Consider the following 22,902-nt stretch of genomic DNA (forward strand, 5'->3'; position numbering starts at 1 on the left):
AAAGTTTACAGATAAACGTAATTAAAGGAACAGTTTATCGTTTTTCTTTTTGCGAATAACAAATGATAGATTACAGACAGAATTTATGCTTTTTCAACAAACTGCTGATGTCTAAATAAAAGGCAACTTTATTTTATAAAACAAATTTTTAATTTGGAGTTAATCTGTTTCTAAACGTCAAATATTCTGTGTGGAATGAGATTTTTATTTAAAAAAATGATACAATCTCTATAAATTTTGAATAAAACCGCACAACGCCAATTGATTATCTAAAAGCTATCGTGGTTTAAAAAATTTACTTTATTCTTCAAAAAATTAATTTTTATGATTGTATTTGTTCACAAATTTTTGCGAAATTTTTACCGAATAAAAATCTTTGTCAATCTTTAATGCAGCTGAGGTCTTTTGAAGGGATTTTATCGCAATACATAAGTTTCAGAAGATGCCTCGAAAAAATTTTTACCTTTGGGTACTCGCAATAAAAAAAAATTATGCAATTTTTCGTCATATTCCATTTTTCAGATCAACGTTTATAATGCATCTGTATAAAAAGCATTAAAAAAACTGTAAATCTAACCTGAAAAAAATATTTTTGCTGCAAGGTTTTTGCTTATGACGCGTATTATCAAATATTTTCAGTTTAAACATCAGCACAAAAATTTATATGAAAAACAAGTCTTAGATACCTTTTTTTGTCCACTCAGATTAGTTATAAAGCTAAATAATGCTGAAAATTAGTATTAAGTCTCTATAAAATATGTAGAGGTTATGCTTCAAAACTGTATACAAATATATTATACACTTTATGTAATCTGTGTGTAATCACTGGAGGACGCTCATTATTTCTCTCGTGTAGAATGGGAGCCAGCAAAATGAAGCAGAGGGAATGATCTTACTTGGCAATGCTAAGTTCTACAAAATGTTTTTTCTTCCGATTTTCGATACGAAAGTAACGGAATTTTTGTTTTCGGGGTGGTTTTTTTTTCTTCAGACAAATTTCGGCTTTATAACTAGCCATTTTTGACGGCACTTTTTTATATCATTCGAAAGATACTGTTTTTTTGAGCTCAAATTTGAAAAAATATTTTACCTGTGATTACTTTTTGTGAAGTTACGGGGGTTTAAAGATTGCCATTTCGGCCAATTTGGGACAATTAACGCGCGATATACTTCGCGCTATTAACGTGTATGCGGAGATTGAATCCGTCTTATGAATCGTTCCAAATTGGTTGAAAGAAGCTTATTTGCCATAATAGTTTTGTTACAATGAGCGAAATCTATCCTTTTGTACTTATTATGGCGTATGGGGGGGATGATTTCATTTAAAAAAGTTTCTTTTTATTTTGTTACTTTTTATTTTTTATTAGGTTATTACTGCTCCATAAACCTTAAAAAGTGGTCGGAACAATCCGGGCTTTGCCTTGATACGAGCAGTCTTATTGTTCCGACTTTCGATACGAAAGTAACGGATTATTTGTGCTCGGCGTGGGTTTTTTTTTCTTCAGACAAATTTCGACTTTTTAACTAGCAGTTTTTGACGGAATTTTTTGTATCATTCAAAAGGTATTGTTGTCCTTACCCCAAACTTGAAAAAATATTTTACCTGTTATTTTTTTTGTAAAGTTACGGGGGTTTAAAGATTGCCATTTCGGCCAATTTGGGACAATTAACGCGCGATATACTTCGCGCTATTAACGTGTATGCGGAGATTGAATCCGTCTTATGAATCGTTCCAAATTGGTTGAAAGAAGCTTATTTGCCATAATTGATTTGTTACAATGAGCGAAATCTATCCTTTTGTACTTATTATGGCGTATGGGGGGGATGATTTCATTTAAAAAAGTTTCTTTTTATTTTGATACTTTTTATTTTTTATTAGGTTATTACTGCTCCATAAACCTTAAAAAGTGGTCGGAACAATCCGGGCTTTGCCTTGATACGAGCAGTCTTATTGTTCCGACTTTCGATACGAAAGTAACGGATTATTTGTGCTCGGCGTGGGTTTTTTTTTCTTCAGACAAATTTCGGCTTTTTAACTAGCAGTTTTTGACGGAATTTTTTATATCATTCAAAAGGTATTGTTGTCCTTACCCCAAACTTGAAAAAATAATTTACCTGTTTTTTTTGTAAAGTTACGGGGGTTTAAAGATTGCCATTTTGGCCAATTTGGGACAATTAACGCGCGATATATTTTGCGCTATTAACGCGTAAGCGGATAGTTAATCCGTCTTAGAAATCGTTCTAAATTGGTTGAAAGAAGCTTATTCGCCATAAGGGAGTTGCTCTATGCGGAATCTATCTTTTTGTGCTTTACATGGCGTATGAGGGGATGATTTTCAAAAAAATATATTTTTAAAATTTAGAAATTTTTTTTTTCATTTCTTTCATTAAATTTTTTATTGTTATTACTGCTCCATAAACCTTGGAGGGCAGTCGGAACATTCAGGGCTTCGCCCTGATACGAGCAGTCTTGTTTAATTATGTGGTTGCTTTTCTTAAATTTTTTCCTGCTGCTCGCTAAAACTGTTTAGGTCCAAACGATAATGCCGAATCATCATGTCAGCCGACGGAGTTTGCTCCAGGCGTGATATTGTACGAACCACTGGTCTACTACGAAAACGGCACCACCAAAGCAGTCATGAAATCAATCTACATCGAGAAGTACTCAATAGTCAGTTGTGGATGTCCCACTAAAAAATAAAAGCAGGAACAAAAAATTGAAATGTTAATTTAAATTTATTATTTTCTACTGTTTTGGGTTTCCTGGGTGCTAGCTTGCAAGTTTTTATGCAGTTTGATGGGTAATTTCAATGAAAATATCACAATTTTTCAATTCTGAATTGCATTTTGAATTATAATTTTGAATTAAAATTATTTTGATATGAAGTTTTGTTCGAAGTTTAAAAAAATTCACTCAATAAACTTCACGCTTTTTTCGGCTCATTCTCTCGCAAAATCTAGTTTGATGAATTTAAGCGTTATCAGCTTTATCAGCATGGATTTTCTCGAGTGGGGGTGGTGGCTGTTTTTCAAAACAAGAACACTATAAATACCCTATTTCGACAAAAAAAATTGGAAAAAAAACAGGCCAAAAACAGCGTTTTTACAATTTTTGACCAAAAAATTGCGTTTTCACGTCGAGCGGTCTCTTAAAAATTTCTATATTTTGGCGCCGAAGACGCCTTCAGAAAATGTAGGGTTCTTCGGCCATAAAAACCCACAGGGAGGGCCTTTGATTTTGAGTGGGTCGAATCCTGGAGAGAGAGAGAGAGAGAGAGAGAGAGAGAGGACGTCCGCCACCGTCCCGTCCTAAATCCGCCACTGATTATCAGATCAAATTAACATCAACAGCCCTGAATTTACAAAATTGAGAAAGGTCCTATTTCAATTATTGTTGGGATCGAAAATGCTTATAGCGTGAAAGTCGAATTTGGCTGGCTGAATAGTACCCGATTAAATGCCAAAGCAACACCCTCCCTTCTACCTAAAAATCTTTTGGGAATCATGTTAACTGGATCCACATATTGTCTACTGGAAGTGTAATGATCTGTATCTGCGCTGATTGACAATTTGAAAAAATAATTATACCCCTTACTATAAACAATCAACGCGGATGCAAAACTTTGGCAGACCGACTTTTTACACAATCTGATGCGCCGGTTAGACTCAAAAAAAATCGTTTCGGAACGAGAGCTGAAAACAGCAAAATCTTATTCTAATCTTGACTTAATTTCGCCGCTTTTCTAGACTGTTGTTCCGAAAAAAAATTACATTTGTGCTTGATGGTTTTTTTCTCCAAAGTTTTTAGTCCCCTGATTTGTCATTTTTGAGGTTTTTGTTTCATCAGAACATCTGAAAACTATTATAAACTTGAGCTATTTGTAAATATAGTTAACCTCTGAAAAAAAGAGTGAAAACACTTGTTTTCAAAAAAAAACCAAACTAGCAATGAGTTTCAGTTCATTAAAACTTGAGCTGCAAAGAAAGCAGGCAAAGAAAATCAATCCTAATAGGGCTGAAGCAACCATTTTGTTGTTATTAAAACTGGCTGCAAAACATATTATTGTTAAAGGGAAAAGTGTGCGGGCGGGCAAAGATTTTCATACAACAAAAAAAAAGCGAGACTGCCCTTTAAGACTGCCCGACTGCCCTCTAAGGTCTATCGAGCAGTAAATTATGGACAATTTAAATGCAATAAAATGAAACTAACTTTTTTTTCTACCCCCCACACGCCATATTAAGTACAAAATGATAGAGTTGGGTAAGACAGCGCGACTAAGAAACAGTTCCTCGCAATCTTCGCGACCGAGGTGGACACGGCGCAACTTTTGAGACCATCGCGGAGACGGCGAGATTTTTCAGACCAGGGTGGAGACGGCACGACTTTTCAGACCAACATGAAGATGGTGCAAATTTCCAGACCAAGGCATAGACGGCGCGACCAGGAAACGATTGCTCACAAACGAGGTGGATACGGCTACAATTTTCAGACAAATGCGGAGACGGCGCGACCACGAAACAATTCATCTGAGACCAGGGTAGCGTCCGCGCGACTTTCCAGACCCAGACGGAATTGGTGCAAAATCAGGTACCACAATAAATAATCGGAATGGGCAGAACTCGTCGAGCAGAATATCACTTTGAACTGCTTTTAGAAGTGTCAAGAAAAATCCCTTTCAATTTTTTTAAGTCTAATTTCGAGCGAATAATGGGAGCTAGCAGGCTTATTTTGTTTTTCCACAAAAAGCATTTACCACAAATAATCATCGTAACGGCTAGGGTGATTTATCATATTCTTGTTATTAAAGTAATTTTAGTTTTGATTCGAACGACGCGCAGAAAAAATTAAAAAGTGTCGAGAAATAGCGGTTTGATTTTCCAAGTTTCATTCTAATTTCGAGTGAGACAAGCCAGTGAGCAGGATCAATATAGAAGATTAAGACATTAATTATTTGCTATTTTTTCCATTTCAACTATTTAGCGCTAAGAAAAATCCAGGAGCTTTTTCAAGTCATTTTTGGAATGAAAAACTTCAAAAACTCTTTGCGAAAATGAAGATGGATTTTTGAATTTTGTTTTTGTTTTTTTTTTCACCATTTTTTCGGCAGAGACAGTTATCCTATTTGTCTTTTTACTGTGACTGTTTACTGTGCATGAATTTTAGATTTTTGTCATACTTTTTCTTTAAAACACGCACAAAAACCTACACTAATTTGAAACATACCCTTGAAATAGTTTCTGATGAATTTATTTGTAAGAATATGGTCGGAGCATTCTGTGCTACTTGCTCAGCAACTAACTATATCATTCGTATAGAATATGATGTCTGCGATGTGATGTTTCAATCGGTGTTTCAAAGCCGCCTTGTCAAAGAAATAGTCGTTGATCGATCAGGCGCTCTTGGGTAGTTCTCCATAACACAAAATTTATTATATTTTCACACAAATTTAGTTTTTAGTTGTTTTCCGTTTTTTCATTTTTTAACTTTAAATATGTTTCTGTAGCCTTGAAAAAAAAACCTATATCGCACGATTTAGAAAATAGACAGAAAGGCCTCTTGGAAAATCTTACGATGTTCTGGAGGCTTTTTTCAGGTTGTGCGATTTTGGATGTTTTCGTAATCGTAATCAAAATCACTTGAATCACCAATTTGAATTAGAACGTTCCGAATTTTCAAAACGTTTCATAATTTCTCAGATTTGAAAGCTTTAAGACTAGTTACTCTGAAAACCGTCAGAAATACTGTCGCAATATGAAGATGGCGCAACCAAACTTTCGCAGTCAGGTCAAAGAAGTAACAGAGTGGAGACGGCTTCGCGACGGTTTGGAAGTTCGCGTCCTAAGCACAGTTTAGATTACTTGAACGCAGTACTTTTGGTTATCAGATTTTATTTGTTCACATATTACTGATTTTAATGATTTACGGACTCAGTGGTATATCAAATTACCTGCAAAGGTTTTATCGTTTTACCAACACTTTACTTCGGCTTTTTAGCCGCGCACGATTTCAACTATCATTCACGTACAATTGAATCCAACAAGATATGCCTAACATTGAAAACAAACAATTATTTATTTTTTTTCTATCAATAAAATCATCGTTACATATGTGACGACCAATACGTTATGTTTTGGTAACATCAGCGTTAAATTATTATTTACAACAATTTACTTTCATAGAAGAAACTGTTTTATATTGGTTTTGTACAAAAACTATTTCAAAAATGGCAAATTACCCGAGCATGCGATTTTGGCCTGGACCTGATCTTCTGCTGAAAGATCTCATTGAGAAAGAAGACAAATTGAATGTGCATCACGCCCTGGAAATGTGCGAAAGAGCCAAAATTGACGCATTCCAGATCAAAAAGAGAGCATTGTTGCGCAGGGCAGGCTTAAAGGTAATGACGTCATGTTTTTTCTGTTCTGGTAAAAACTGGCAAAAATAGTTTTAATTTTGGTTCTCAAACTGTCAGAAATTTCTCCACTCCCTGTCACCTCATTTTTTTCACACAATTGTTTATTACAACTGTTTTTGTTTGCTTTTTTAACTCATTTTAAATTGTTTTGACTACACACAGTATACCAAAACATCCCAATCAAGTCGTATGGCCGATGAACAGGAATTTCTCGAGGGGTATTGATTCCCAAAAAATTTCGAAATTTTTGTCGAACTGTTTTTCTTGTTTAGGTTGACTCCCAATTTCCCAGTTCTCCCAAAGCGCTAGAAAAACCTTTGGCATAATTTTGAACAAACAGGCCAAAAAAGGCGTTCTTAGGCACTTTTGGAAATAGACGATTACTCTGTGCTAAATGTTTCACCGTTAAAAGCCAAAAAGCAAGTTTCCAATTAGAAAAAGAATGGTTAGTTTCAATGTTACCGACACAGGAGTAATTCCTTTAACTGATAAAACTTTTGCAATCAAGAAGATTACTACTACCAAAAATCTGAAATATTAACGTTCAATCTTCGGTTCTACAAACTATTATTTGAAATTCATTTGTATCCTCGCACCACTAAAAAATCTTTTCAAACGTTTATTAGAGAAAATGCCCATATATCAATTGAACAAATTTAATACTATTGTTTTGAAACAATGAAACAAGAGAAAGTGAAACTAATTGAGAGAACACATTTTCGACGAAAAACTACAAAACAAAGTAAAATCTGACAGTTCACACTACTGCCTTGAAGCATTGCTAGGTAAGCTCCATGAGAACGTTTCGGAAATGAAATCTTTCGGCTCAAGACTTTTAATTCCTCAAGAGCCAAATACTCCGATAACGAGTTCGAACTTTTTGGATTAGTCTGGGCATTCAAATATTTAAAAAACTTTTTATTTGTTCAAAATTTGATATTATTATTGATCATAAAGCTTCTACCCGTCTACAAATTTTTGTCCTGTCTACAAATCACCGTAACAAATTTGTCATGGTAGATTAGCACGTTTAGTAGTTGACTTCACCTTTTAATTTCTCAAATCAACAATAATAGCGGGCTATGATACGGGCTTTACTGATTTAATTTTAAATTTTCATCGGGTAAAGCCATTCAGTTTTAGTTTATGATGAAGAATTTGTGGTAGCAACTGTTTCTAAAATTAATCAAGCCTTTGTTCTGTTGCATAAAAACTCAAAATACGGCAGCATCGTAGTTGCTTCTAATCTGGAGAAATCGAAGTTCTTCTAAATACCTGATAACATTATTACTTCGACTTTGAAATTTACAAACTTTTGTCGTCAAACTTGTAAAATAAAACACAGTCGATTAGAAGATTGTTCTTAAAAATGTAATCCTTTGCGTTTTTTTTTGATTTCGAATCCTCAAAAAATTTTAATTACTGTTTCTTTAAATTTTATCGGTAAATTCAAACTTTATTAATTTCAACCCCGACGTTACCGTATAATTATTTTGATGATGTCCCATAAAAAAATTATAATTGATACTACAAACCCCGGTTCCATTTTTATTCTTAAAAAAAACAAGAACTAAACCCAACAGATTTGGCTTTGGTATAAAATTACTAAGAAACCCTGAAACTGCCTGACAAATTACTATCCGTTACTTCTCTACTCACTAGAAAATCTTGTGACTACTTACAGAAGAAGACCAAAATTTATTTCCACTGGCTAAGATACTTCACGGGAGAATGGTTTTATAGATATGCACAAAAGGTGCATTTTCTCCACACTTGAAAGTTTTTCACGAATCCGAAGAAGAACTTTGTATGGACGGCATATTGGCCATCCGTAGTTCGGCTTCAGAAACGCGATGATAAAAAATCTCAATGAGAATCGCCCAGGACAATTCGGCATGAAGTTCCCGGCGGAATACATCTGAATTAATCAATTTTACAGGCAGATATGTCAACATTCTATATAATGCAATAAATGTACGAAAGCAGGTAAGGCCACTGAAACTCTTATACCAAACAATTCCGTCGGAAAATAACCTGAGTTTTTTTATATCCAAACAACAATTGGACTTAGATTTTGCAGGCCCACAAGACTTACTGTGGAGCAAAAAAGACTACCACATGATTTGTATTGATTGTTTCTCGAGATTTCTTTTCTTGAAAATCACATCGAATACCCCGATTAACACTGTTAATTATTTTGTCCGAGAATACATTTTGTTCACGACATGTCAAATTCAAGAAGCGACTGAAGATGGCTTTACTGTAGAGGACTTACCATTAAAAAAAGAAATCCGGAGATTTAGGGCTAGGATTCGGAACACCAGACAAAAATAGAAAAGACCAGACGAAAATCAAATGATGGCAATCCATTGGAGATTCCGTTTTCTAAGGGTATCGTTCTTAGTGAAATCGACCTTTAAACGATGGATCCGCAGTATAACTATCCGCTGGAAAAGTTATTCTTAAACCGGATATAGCAGCGAAAAAATCCGATTCGGTACAACCCTACGCTTTTTGAGAAACTATTTCTTTCACCTAGGTCGTTAATCAAAATTTCAAAGTATGTACAAGAGCTCTGAAAAAAAGTGTTTGTAGAGAAACCTTGAAAGAGATATCCAGCTACAAGAGATATCCAGCCAAAACGGCAACATCCGATAAGGGTACAACGGCCCCCATTCAAGGTACATCAACCTCAGCACCAATCAAAGGAAAGCCTCAATTCAGAACCAAAGCCCAAATTCGAACCAAACCAGAGGACACTCAAAAAAAAGGACGAGCTACGATGCCAAGAAACCTCAGTAAAAGACAAGTACCCCGATCAAAGAAAGACAAATCATCAGTTTAATTCGCAGGCGATGAACCTAGTTTTATTCCTTCGGATACTTCTGATATTACCTAATGGAAGTGGTTGGTGGGAGGTTTTCTTTAAAGAGATGTGGCGAAAGAGAGATTCATCTCTGATAATTAAAAAGCGCTTAACTCCCAAAAACCGGTTAAAATAGTTTCGAGACAATACCGTACAATTGAACCCAGTTTTAGCCCAACCTGATTACTACCTATCGCTCCAGAGAATAATGACAATAAACTTCTCGTTGAGGACAAATAAACGGCAAAAACCGAAAATACTCCAATGGATAAAGATTCTCTAGCCCAAAAAAAACCAAGCTACGAAATAGTAACTTCCTCTGCAGAAATGGATATCAGAACTACTGGGCCATCCTTCACCTAAGTTTCTATGTTTCTATAGTTCGTTAAACGCTGGCCAATCAAAGTTTTTTGGCAGTAGTTGTTTTATAGATATTGGAGATCAAACCAGATCAGCCAAAAATCGTAACAGATAGTGAGGAAATTTTTAGGGAGTGTGGCGCTGTAGTAACTCAATTTATCAACAATACAACGCTGGCTACGGGCATACTTACAATAAAAAATTCAACGGTACATCTCACAATCCGGATTCATCTTACAACCGTTGTTATATGCCAGTTTGACAATTGACAACCATCCTAGATGACTTCAACTTTTCACATGCAATCAGGAAAACTCCGGGAAAAAAATTGAAAACCAAAACTCAAAAAATACAAAACTGATTTACCAAACACGTGCAACCAACTAATTTATAATCAAATCAAAGTTCAAAGCAAGAAAGACTCAAGAACATCGTGTAAATTAGAAACGATTACATTTTCGTTTTCTATATGGCACTCAGCTAAATTGCCAGAAGCCACACCCTTGCTCTACCCCCTGACCAGGCTGGAAGCACAGTTTGTCTTTAGTGCCAACCAAGGATTACTCGTTTTGCAGTTGCTTAAGAATAAAAAAAAAGTCGGTTTAACAATTTGGACCCCCATAGCTGAACTTTGGTATAGGGACGTTAACTTTACGTTTTGGTTTATATTACTTTCCGCCTGTTTAGGTATCAGAACGATTTACTATCAAGCATTTGTAACTTTCAATTGCTTATTTTATTTCGTTATACTTATTTGAAAATATATTTACCGAACCATTGTTTTTTTGCTTCCTTCCTTTTTAAGTTTAGGTCTAGCTACCTAGGACAGGAACTAACAAAGTAGGTCACAACTACGACTGGATACGACATCTACAACAACTGCAACGATCAACTACGACAAACTAGCCATGCCCAACAAAACCAATCTCCCCAGAGAAATCTTCTCATCGCCCAACTAGAGCGCCTCTTCAGACGGGTACGAAAAGCCATCAGTGACATCAATACACACTACAACATAGCTGACTCAGAAACCGAGATGAAGAAAATTCTCAGCAATTTGGAAGACGCCACTACGTACCTTGTAGACCACCCGACTGAGCACGCCACTGCGGAGGATCTCATCAACCGCTTCACCAATATACAAGACGAACACGACGACATCATGCATGAATTTAGACAGATGCTACAAGAAAATACAGCAGAGACAACTCCACAACAGTAGAACACTAATGCCACCACAGTTCAAGCCCCCCACACAGCTGATTCAGTGCAATAACAGACAATACTAGATCGGGACTCTAGCCAGACGTCAACATTATCCAACAGCAGCCATCAGCCCGGATCATCAGTTCAGCAAACAGTAGAGGACCAAATTTTTTCAGATAGCCGAGATACTCCGCAGCAAGCCCCCCAGACAGGTTTCGAAATAGACAGACCACCACTTCAACGAACAGAACACGACACCACCAACGCAAACCTCAGCTTCAACATAGTTACAGAACAGCAGTTCATTCCAGCAGCAGTATCTCAGACATCAAATAACGGACAGTCACGAGCAAACTACAGTCTTATGACTAGGCCCCCAAAAGTAAAAATCGAGCCTTTCGACGGAAACCCTATGAAGTGGAGCATGTGGTTCGGACTCTTTGAAGCAACAATCCACAATCAAGCCATCTTGGACGCCGAAAAGATGACTCATCTGCAGACTTTAACAACTGGAAAAGCAAATCAAGCTATTTGTGGCTACTCCTGCAGTAGCACTATGTACAACGCTGCCCTCCACGAATTACGGTGACAATATGGACGACCCGACATCATCATCAATGAATTCGTCAACAGACTACAGAGCTTCAAGCAACCATCAACTCATCGCAGGGATTCGTACATGGAATTTTCCACATTCATCGGTAACATGGTGGAAACATTTCGGACGCTTGGGTTCAAAGACGATTTAAACTCTACAATATACGTTCAATTTGCCGTCAGCAAATTGCAACACCATCAGCAGCTTCAGTGGACACAGTACATCACCGCCCAGAACATCGACCAGCCTAATCTTATCGCCTTCAACGACTGGATCAGACAGTTTGCATTAGCATGCGATTACTTACCACCTATGCAACCGCAGCAAATGACCCTGGACTTGAACGATCGACAACAAATAGCCCCAAGACTTCGACACGCCAACGGATCTCGACCATCAACCAACCAGCCTTCACAGAAGACTTCTCAAAATTGGAGTGCGAATACCCGACCCCCATGTCCCTTCGACGGACAAACTCACCACCCAGCATACTGGAGCATGTATCAGAATTCACCTTTGGAAGAGAAGAAGAGACTCGTTTCTGAAAAGAATTTTTGTTTCAACTGCCTTGGCCAACATCAAGTAAAATACTGCCCATCAAAGCACACATGCAGCAAATGCAATCAGCATCATCACACAACTCTACACGACGAACAACGAAAACAAAGAACAGCGAAGTTTAATCCAAACCAGCGACCGAATCAAGTCAACCATCTTGCCAGCCAAAAGAAGATATCAAGAATCAACAGCTCACTGCTGCTACTTTTACCAGTAACATTACGACACCGCAACATATACCTTAATGTATACGCTTTTCTTGATACAGGAAGTACAAATAGCTACATATCGCAACAGACAGCAGCATATCTTCAACTGGAGAAAACTAACCATCAGGAACAACTGCTCAATGGAGGTTTCTTCAACTCGCAAACGATAGAGGCTAAGACAGTGGATATTACAGTTCATTCATTTGGAAATAACTTTTTAGCGTTTGAACTAACTAATGTTTTAATCAAAGAGAACATCAACTTGAATGCAGCCGAGCCCGAAAAGTTGAACGACATCTGCAGCCAATACGACCACCTTAAGGATATATGTTTTCCGGATTTCAGCAACAACGACGTAGCCCTAGTGATTGGATTGGACATTATTGACATCATCAGCCCGAAGACCATCATCAAAGGAAATCAAAATGTTCCTCGAGCAGTCCTTACAGCCCTAGGATGGACAAAAGCAGGACCGAACAACGACATTGGATAATTCTCAAGCCACCAAACAACAGCCACCCCAATACCGATATCAACTGACGACACACAAATCTCGGATCTTCTCGCCGCATTCTGGCGAATGGAAACCTATGCCACATCACCTGAAATAACGATGTCATCGGACAAAAGACACGCTATGCAAACACTTCGGAAAATCATATCATTATACGACAATCGCTGTAAACTTGGACTTCTGTGGAAACCAAATGCAAATCTTCCCAACAACTATAAAGCAGCAATTGCCCAATACAGCCGGATGAAAAAACATATTAACAAGAATTCAGAAAAGTTGGCTCTCTACCAGAATACAATTGACCAGGATTTCAGCAAGCACTTCATACGGAAATTAGAGCCAGACGAAATACCTTCGACAGGATGGATTTTACCTGAACATGGCGTAATCAACCCAAACAAGACAGGAAAACTTCGCCGTGTTTCCAATGCCAAATCCAAATTTAAAGGAGTTTGTCTGAATGATATGCTTCTCACTGGACCTGACTTGCTCTGCAATCTACTAGGAGTAATTACCCGATTTTGCAAAGGAAAGCATCCCATCACTGCCGACATTGAAAGGATGTTTATGCAGGTTTCTGTTAACCCCGAAGACAGAAAATTTCTTCGTTTCCTTTGGGGAGCGGAAGAACCCGAATTTTTTAAGTACACTCGATTCGTTTTTGGAGCCAAATGCTCTCCTACTTGTGCAATTTACGCATTAAGAACTTGCGCAGACGACAATGCTGAAAGCCATCCCCACATCAAAAAACTTGTCTACGAGAACTTCTACATGGACGACTTCTTCGAAGCCACCGACGACATCGAAACCGCAGTGAAAATCATAGAAGACCTTCGACACGTACTACAGCAAGGAAGCTTCAACCTGACGAAGTGGATCTCTACGGATCATAAAATTCTGCAAACAATTCCAGAGGAACATAGATCCATCACCATAGACGAAATCAAGGACCCCAAAATCTTCAAGCGAATTCCTCAATCTTTGACCCAATTGGAATAGCAGCACCTATTACGATTCGTCTACGAATAATCCAGCAAGCAATTTGGAGAAAAGGAATGAAGTGGGACGACCAAATTACACGAGAAATGATACCTGAACTGTTCGAGCTCCTCGACGAGAGAAACGATCTACAGACAGCGGAAAAACCCCGTCATTATTTTGGATACAGCTACGACAACATCGCTCTACGATCAAACTGGACAAATGGATGAAATAGCAACAACCCCAATGCTAGCTTTTCAAGCTTCCACCAAAAAGACAGAACAAAGCTTCATCGATTACAGCAGATTCTCCAAACGGACAAGAATTCTCAGAACAACTGCATACGTGATGCATGCCGCCAAGATTTTTAAAGATAAGGACCACAGTCCCGCAACGAAAGTCCGACCACCGAACTGACAAGCAACAACATGATTGCCGCAAAGAATTTTATCTTCAAGCAGACGCAACGAGACTGCTTCAAACCAGAGGTCAACGCATTGACACAAAATAAACGAATCAACACAACTAGCAGACTTCGACACCTATCACCATTTCTAGACGAAGACGGACTCTTGCGAGCACGTGGACGCCTCGAGAAATCTCAATTGGACTATTGCATAAAACACCCGATTATCCTTGATGGAAACCACCCAGCAGTTCACCTCTTTATAGGACAAACCCACAAAGACAACCAGCATTCGCCACGCCAGCACTTGAAAAATGTTCTTCAAAACGAGTATTGGATTCTCTGTGTTCGCGCACACATTGACAAGATCATAAAAAACTGTTAGGACTGCCGACCACAACAGGCAACTGGACTACAGCCGGAACTTGCGCCCCTACCCGCCTTCAGATTTCCAGAAGATAAACCCTTCCCACTTCAACAAACAGGATTAGATCTCTTTGGACCGTTTGCTTCGAAAACCGCAGAAAACTACAACAAACGCTACGGCATTCTAATGACTTCCCTAACAACACGAGCCGTACATCTTGAGATGTGCCAGGACCAATCAGCCGACACCTTCATCAAAACCTTACGACGATTCTTCACTCGCAGAGGACAACCAGCCAAAATTGTTTCTGATAATGGTACAAATTTCACCGCAGCCGAAAAAGAACTCAACAGACACTTCGACGCCGATGTTACACGACAATTCTACGCCAACCATCAGATTGAATGGACCTTCAACCCTGCCTATGCTCCTCATTTTGGAGGTGTATGGGAACGACTCATTAGATCAGTCAAAGACTCGTTCTATGCCATCATAGGAAGCCAGATTCTATCAGACGACATATTCAACACCGTTCTTTGCGTAGTTGAACACTTCATGAACGCAAGACCCATCACTACAGTTTCAGCATCGCCCGATGATGTTGAAGCCCTCACCCCAAATCATTTTCTTCTCGGGAGAGCGCATGCCAGCATGCCACCTCTACAAACCCAACAGCCCTCAACACTCAGTCGACAATGGAACTTCGCCCAACAACTCGCAACCCATATTTGGAAACGCTTGATGAAGGAGTTTATCCCAACACTACTGCCAAGACACCCATGGACAAAAAAGACGCCGCCAATCAAAATAGGAGAAATTGTCTGGATTCTTCAGGATATGACGCCACGAGGACTCTGGCCAATTGGACGGATCACAGGAAACAAACCAACCGATGATAATCAGATCCGCGTTTACTTCGTCAAAATAAGAGACAAAATTGCGTCAATACCAGCCATTAGACAAGCACCTGTTAGTCCGGATTATTGCAATCAACCAGCAAACGAAGATTCAAGACAATGAGAGCCTCACCCCAAAGCAGCCTTGCGCCGACAATCATAGCCGATAACTTCAACTGACACTTAAACGACCGTTAAGCCAGCGTTTTTAAGTTTTATAAGTAGGAACTTCCCACCCCTTTTTTCTTAATTTATTTTGCAACTGCAAAATGAGGCCGAAAGTTATATGCCAATTTGACAATTGACAACCATCTTAGATGACTTCAACTTTTCACATGCAATCAGGAAAACTCCGGGAAACAAATTGAAAACCAAAACTCAAAAAAATACAAAACTGAATTACCAAACACGTGCAACCAACTAATTTATAATCAAATCAAAGTTCAAACCAAGAAAGACTCAAGTACATCGTGTAAATTAGACACGATTACATTTTCGTTTTCTATAACCGTCTTATTGAAATGACAAAGAATCAGTTCGAAATTGGAATGCCAGAAGACATCGGCTCAGTCTCCGAGATTTAAACTGCATCTTCCTTAATAGAGGAATTGGCCAACTTCGACACTCCATATCAATCAGACAGTCAAGTTCCATCGGAAGATTTTATCTTTTTTGCCAGGAAAATGAAATTATCAAGATCCCGGGATGACCGAAACTTCTTATCATACAATTCCCAAATGTGAGAAACTTCTTGTCATACAAGGCCATACGTACAGAAAATTGTATGAAATCCCTATGATAAACATTTTTCCATAAATGAACACTGTATGATAGGTGTTTTTCCATAAACCAAAAAGTTTGATTTTTACTTTTTAAATTTATTTCTGAACAATTTTCAGTTGTGTTTGCAAAGACAAAGTGACAAAGACCTTGGTTACTCCAAAAACCAATGGTTGGACGGTCTGGCATATACAACGCATAGAAAACGACCTGAATTTGTCTGTCTTTCACAATTGATATAACAAAAGCAACAAACTTTTAGTTTTTGGCAAAATTTTTCAATAGTGATTATTTTAATTTTTTGAACTTACAAATTATCAGACATTGATCAAGGCATATATAAACACCCCATACAAAGGAAATAGGAATTTTCAGCGTTTTTGAAGAAAAAAAATTAAGTCAAAAGAAAATAAAAGGCAAAATTATCGTAACCAGGACTACGTTATGCACACAAAAAATTAAATTTTGCATGCAAAAAAAACTTTTTTGAAAAATGTTTGTTTGCGTAGGAAATTCGATTTGCGGTTGAAAAAACAAAACAAAAAGTTTTTGGGCCAAATTTTCAAAATGCCAGTCATACAATTTCCATATATGGGAATTGTATGATAAGGATTTTTTTCAAAAAACGAAAACCTCGGTTTTTTTTTACCAGACTGTTTTATTAGAATCAAACAGCTACAGAAATAAATTTATATTTTTTTTCAACCATTTTTAGAAGTTGTATGAAAATTGTATGACAAGCATTTTTCCACTCACTTGATGTATGGGATTGTATGATAAGCATTTTTGGTGTATGGAGGTCAACACGGGATGTAACCTTTTTTAGATTTTGAACTCTAGCTAAAGTGGTTTTTAAAGGCACTGACCCTGAGTTAGAACAGAGTGCTAATTGTCACTGCTGAAATTATTTTTGTAAAGCCTATGCTCTATATCACTCACTGGGGTTCGATTCATAACAAAAAAAAAGCATTTTTTTCTACCTCACTCCGTTGGTATTCGCCAAATTTCATAGTTGTATTGATATGATTTTTTCTATTTAAGGATAGGTATTTACTCTGATTTTATGCAGTATGTTATTCTCTACTCCGTTGCTCATTTTGCCTGAAGTAAAGAGAATGTAGTTTATGAACTGATTTCATATAAATCACTCTAAATTATCAGTAACTGTTCGTAGACTGACCTTCAGCCTATTCGACTCTTTCAGACTGTTCTTGCTTGCTTTTTATCTTGACTTTTAATGATTAGGTTAAAATTATTGAATCTTATTCTTTTAATAAGAATTTTAGCACTCAATTTTTTGTACAATTATGCAATTTTATATTTTACAGACGCCTGAAATAGATATCGAGCGGTACTCCAGCGTATCGAAATCAAGCGACTACAAAACTCATTCGCAAGTGGCTCAGAGTCAGGCCAGACCTAGACAGGACCCCTTCAGCGCCAAAGAAGAAGTCACATTCGGAAAACTATCCGGACCAGATAAGAGGGGAGGAGGAGGGGGCGGGTGGGGAAGAGAAAAAACAAGCATGGATGGGATAATGACAGGCCGGTATTCTAAAGGGAACTACAGAGGGGGTCACGGGGAGAGTGCTATGGAGCAGTCGGGGGAGAATTTGAACAGATACAATTCATTACTTTCAGGTATATCAGTATCCCAATCTACGGTCTAACTTAGGAAAAAGAGCTTGTCCACAAACCTAGATGTCTGCTGTCAAGGAATTTGTCAAATAATTGTTAAGAGCCCGGGCTGAGGTGTTCGACTCATGATTCGACCCACACGGTCGAACGGAGTCCGATTTTCGTCGCAAATTAAGACGGCCGAACGAACACTATAGTCGAACAAAGTCGAATCATAGGTTGAACAGGGTCGAATCATGAGTTGAACAGGGTCGAATCATGGGTCGAACAGGGTCGAATCATGGGTCGACCAGGGTCGAATCATGAGTCGAACAGGGTCGAATCATGAGTCGAACAGGGTCGAATCATGGGTCGAACAGGGTCCTATCATGAGTCGATCAGGGCCGATAGAGTCGAACAGGTTCGAATCATGAGTTGAACACGGTCAAATCATGAGTTGCACAAAGTCGCAACATATCTGTTTCGGATCGCGCAACTTCGCGCAAATATTTTGTTCGCACAAAGTCGGAACAAAAACATTTTGAGTCGCGCAAAGCCGCATAAAATTTCCTCGGTCGCGTAAAGTCGCAACATACCCATTTTGAGTTGCAATAGTCGCAACATACCCGATTTGGGTCGCAATTCGCAATTGTTGCAACATAAGCCCCCGACCTCATCCCGGTAACCAAATAATGTTTGATGAAGTCGGTCAAAACATAGCAATATTGGGTCGAGTCAGTTAAAACATAGCCATTTTAAAACGAGCCGGTCGAAACATAGCCAGTTTTAGTCGGGTTGATTGAAAAGTAAGTCCAGCAACTCAGCCCGGGCTATACAAAATTACGATGCTCAAGTTTGTGGCACATTCTATTATATTTTGCGACTGCCCAGGCTGAAGTTTTCGACACATGATTTGACAGAAACGGTCAAATGATGTCCGAGTTTCGTTGTAGTTCAGGACACTTCGGCTAATTCCCGTTAAAACGAAAAGTTTTAGATAAAGTCGAACAAATTCGAACCATTTCCGGTAAAGTCGAACAAATTCGAACAATTTCCGGTAAAGTTGAACAAAGTCGAACAATTTCCGGTACAGTCGAACAAGTCGAAATCGGACATCGTTCGACTTAAAAAGTCGAAAACGGACATCACTCAGCTCAATAAGTCGAAATCGGACATTTTTCAACTGAAAGAGTAGAAAACGGACATCGTTCGACCGTTTGGGTCGAATCATGATTCGAGCACCTCAGCACGAGAGGTATGCAAAAATATCATAAATGTGAGTAAAACAGAAGTTTAAAGTCACGCGCAGTTCGTTATTGGGGACGCTTTAGTCGGTGAAAACTGATCGAAAAATAGTAAGAACCGCAAAAACTTAAAATTAGCTGACTTATCAAAAGTATCACTTTTTTGAAGCTTGACAGATATTATATTATCAGTATAATTAACTAACAATGGCTACACGAAGCAAGGAAATGATTTATTAATCGTTTTCCAAGAAGCACTGTGATGCAAATTTATAGCATCCTAGATATAATTCTGAAGGTTTTTTCAGGAGCAAAGGAGTTGGATCATTTCGACAGTCTGATATCTTATCCCGAAAGTGAAAAGGCCACAAAAGACACCAGCATGATCAAGAAGAGAAAGCCACAATCACACCACAAAAATGATACTCGAAAATACAAACCCAGTACAAACTTACACTTAGTGGCGGCTAAAAATATGCAGATTGAGCCAAAAGATTTGTTCAAATTGAAAAGGTTCACAAAAGTCAAAGCTAGAACCGACCATTCTTGGAGCTGATAAATTAGAAAATTTTGGTTTTAACAAGGTAGCTAACGCAGTAACCATGTAAAAAAGCATGAACTAAGCTTTGTTTTTGTAAGTTACATAGAATGTCACAGGTACGGATCTACGATTTTCTTGAAGGTATCAGAAAATGTGAAATTTTGTCGACCTTTTGTATTTCAGCTTCATATAAAGTTTCGAGCCCTCCTGATTTGGCAAAAAAAATACTCGATGAGGCAAGCACGTTTAGCCACACAAAACGATGCCACACGTTTGGGTCTTTTCAGAATTTTGTAACCCGAAAAATGCCTTTTTTGGGGCTCCCTCTACCCTTGAAAGCGGTTCATGTTGGCACCGCATTACGAAGCCAAACTGTGCACTGGATAGGAGCTCAATTTTGTGTCTGTATGTTCCCGGACGCCAGAGACAATTCTTAAAATATGTTCCAAAATGTAAGTGGATTCCACAAACAAAATTTCAGTGGATTCCGCGTACATATACCTGCAACGTTAGTTTTGTCGGCACATTCAATTTGTTGCGGATTCCGCGACAAATCTGATTTGGGCCTGTTGCGGATTCCACTTACAATGCAGAGGATGCACAGTTTGGTCTCGTAATGCGAAGGCGCTCATAGAAACTTTCTGAGACTGCCCGCCAAGTTTTAGTGTCGGTCGATGAAAAAGAAGTAGAGCTTTCACTTAATCAAATAATGGGACCTACAAGGATTCCAGCAATCGGTTTGACCGCGAAAATAAATAGCGAGCTTCTTACATGCCCACGAAATTACAATGTTTCCAATTTCCTAAACCTATTTGTAAAAAGCGCGTGCTAAAACGGTAATCGATTTTGTCCCAACAGCAAAGATACCGGATAACTGTTCCTCGACACATCCGCGTCATAGACAGAAACCCTCGCTACCCAAAAGAAGGTCTCAACTCAACTGGTTAAACCGCAAATTTGTGCATTCACGAAAGCTCCTGAGCAAATTTCTGTGACCAAAAAATATAGAGCGCCAAGTAATGTCCCCTAGTTTTTGTGTTTCCAGAGCAAAAACAGGAGATTGAAAAAGATATCTTTATTTTTTTTTTCAAGAAAGGAATTGTTAACCTTTTTGAAATTAATTTCAATTTGCTTGTCTTTTACGTCTTGACACTTTTACTTTTTTCCACATATTATGAGAAATCATGTGTCTCAGTAAAAATCTCATTAGAATGTAGAATGTTGTAATTATCTTTGAGTCATTACCTTCATCTTTCAAGAAACTTATACAAAAAAAAGAACTCAAAATTTAAAATTTAAAAAAATAATTATTTTATTTTCATATATATAAATATAAATATATATATATATATATATATATATATATATATATATATATACAACAACCGACTGCAGCATTTTCATGAGAGAATTTTAATTTTTTTTCATGTCAACGAAACACATCTGTCTTTTAATTCAAAAATATGAAGTATTTATGAGTTCGCCGAAAAAAAAAGATAATCAAATGTGCGCTTTGCCGATTTCACTTCGTGGTACCCTATAAGACAATTTCCTCATAAAAAAGAATAAACCTCATTCATTGAAGTTAAATACGTTCCAAGCATTATTTTTGGGGAATAAACTAAAATCTTTTAGTTTTTTGCCAAAATTTTTATTTAAATAGCCGCTCTCTGCCGTTTGCCAATTTTATTGTTACTCAAAGGTCAGGCTAAATAAAACAAATCGCAAAACTAGTGTCGAGTCAATCAAGTATATCATAAAACCAGCCACCACTCCAAATCTGATATTGCGATTTTCCACAAAAAGACTCTAAATTAGAAGATACTCAAAATTTTCTTAGAGATTCTCGGAAACTTTGAAAATTTCTATGGTTTTTGTTTCAGCTTGCTGTGACGTGAAAATTATTATTTTGTTAATGGGAAGATTTTGTTTGTTACACAAGTTATACTCTCAACACATCAACGTAGAGTTTTCAAAACTAGGAAAATTTTGTCTCTATTGCTTTTAGTATTATTTCATTTTTTCCTGCCAAAATGACAAAAAACAATACCTCACAGTGATTGCATCCAACATTAATTATCTGTGATACTATTGGCCACAACGAAAACTTTTGATTACTTGGAAACCTGGAACATGCTTTTCTAAAAAGACCAAAATTGACAGGTTTTTAGAGCCAACTCGGCAGCCTGAGAAGTAGAGGAGCGAGCTGATCAGGGGGGGGGGGGTTGTTGATTGGATGGGAGATCCTTGTGTTTTAAGATGAGGAATTGAACATCAGGTCTCCCAGCTATGTGATAACACTGGGTATAGAATCTGCAATGTTTTAAGATAGTTAACAAGATTGGTAAGGTTTCATGGCTTGTGTGTTGGTAGAAGAATGTTATAAAAAATGGTGTTTTTTGGTTTTTGTGTAGAAAACTCGGGTTTTTTGGAAGCATTTTCGTCGCGAGTTATCTAATTGGTAAAACTGAATTAAAACTGAATAACTATTTACGTAAGAAATTTGGAATGAAAGGTCCTTTCCTAATTTTTTTGGTTCACGGTGAATCAATGACAAGACTTTTTGAAGAAAATTGAGATTTTTTTTCAAAAAAATTGAAATTTTCTCAAAAAACTTCAAAACACGAAAAGATTTGAGATAATTCGACCTAATAATTATCTTACTAATTGAGCTTACGCTTTAAAACAGTACTGAAATGATGCTGAAACCTGCTGAAATCCAGCTGGAACTTCCGAATACTCGGAAAAATTGTCAAAATTCATAACAGGAAAACTGTTTTGTACAAGTCATCAAATTAGACCCAGAATCTGTCAAAAAAAAATCTTTTCGATGCTCTATATCTATTTTACTAAAAATTCCCTGTCCCAAAGACATCCATGTTGTAAACAATCTCAATTCAAAAAATTTCTTACGAAGTTTTCGTGAAATTTTCCATAATTCGATTATAAAATGGACTTTTATTGGAAATTAATCAAAATCTTTTGGGAGAGTCGAAACTAAAATTTTTATATCTAATTACCAACTAACTATATGAGTGGGATTACTGAGAAATGTTTAATTTTCTGCTAATTTACCACAAACTAATAATTTAACCATGATTTTATTACAATTCTCATCTTAGGCTCGTTAAGTGAAACAGAGTTGAAGGAGTTTTCAAAGTCAAATTTCAAAAACTGTATCTTTTTCTTTACAAAATTGGTAGATGTTTATTCTTATCTAATAACCTGAACTTTTTTCTAGATATTCATCTGTTCTAGTCCTCAATAAACTTTATTGTTTCTCAAAATTATTTCTGCAGCAGAGCCTTATAGTAGTTTTTTGACAATTCAAAGAAAATTAAAT

General features: G+C 37.3%; 3 protein-coding genes across 3 annotated transcripts in view; all 3 read left to right on the forward strand.

Moving 5' to 3' along the window:
- Positions 1 to 2,769, forward strand: part of LOC134851411 (uncharacterized) — a 49,032-nt gene extending 46,263 nt beyond the window's left edge. The window contains exon 9 of the mRNA XM_063867480.1: positions 2,532 to 2,769. Within this exon, the coding sequence (XP_063723550.1) occupies positions 2,532 to 2,701 (170 nt within the window). The 3' untranslated portion in view covers positions 2,702 to 2,769. The remainder of the gene's footprint in view (positions 1 to 2,531) is intronic.
- Positions 1 to 22,902, forward strand: part of LOC134852177 (U4/U6.U5 small nuclear ribonucleoprotein 27 kDa protein-like) — a 332,923-nt gene that overhangs the window by 238,750 nt on the left and 71,271 nt on the right. The gene's annotated exons all lie outside the window — the stretch shown is intronic.
- On the forward strand, positions 6,002 to 19,641 carry LOC134851658 (uncharacterized). Its single transcript, XM_063867836.1, has 3 exons — positions 6,002 to 6,398; positions 17,486 to 17,798; positions 19,327 to 19,641. The coding sequence occupies exons 1-3, from the start codon at positions 6,225 to 6,227 to the stop codon at positions 19,572 to 19,574; spliced, it is 735 nt and encodes a 244-aa protein (XP_063723906.1). The 5' UTR covers positions 6,002 to 6,224; the 3' UTR covers positions 19,575 to 19,641.

This window comes from Symsagittifera roscoffensis, chromosome 7 (assembly GCF_963678635.1).
Source record: "Symsagittifera roscoffensis chromosome 7, txSymRosc1.1, whole genome shotgun sequence".
NCBI classification, from domain to species: domain Eukaryota; kingdom Metazoa; phylum Xenacoelomorpha; order Acoela; family Convolutidae; genus Symsagittifera; species Symsagittifera roscoffensis.

Coding starts and splice junctions, on each gene's coding strand:
- LOC134851658 (XM_063867836.1), top strand. CDS start 6,225: ATGGCAAATTACCCGAGCATGCGATTTTGGCCTGGACCTGATCTTCTG. Junction 6,399..17,485: donor TGCGCAGGGCAGGCTTAAAG/GTAATGACGTCA, acceptor TATATTTTACAG/ACGCCTGAAATAGATATCGA. Junction 17,799..19,326: donor ATACAATTCATTACTTTCAG/GTATATCAGTAT, acceptor AGGTTTTTTCAG/GAGCAAAGGAGTTGGATCAT.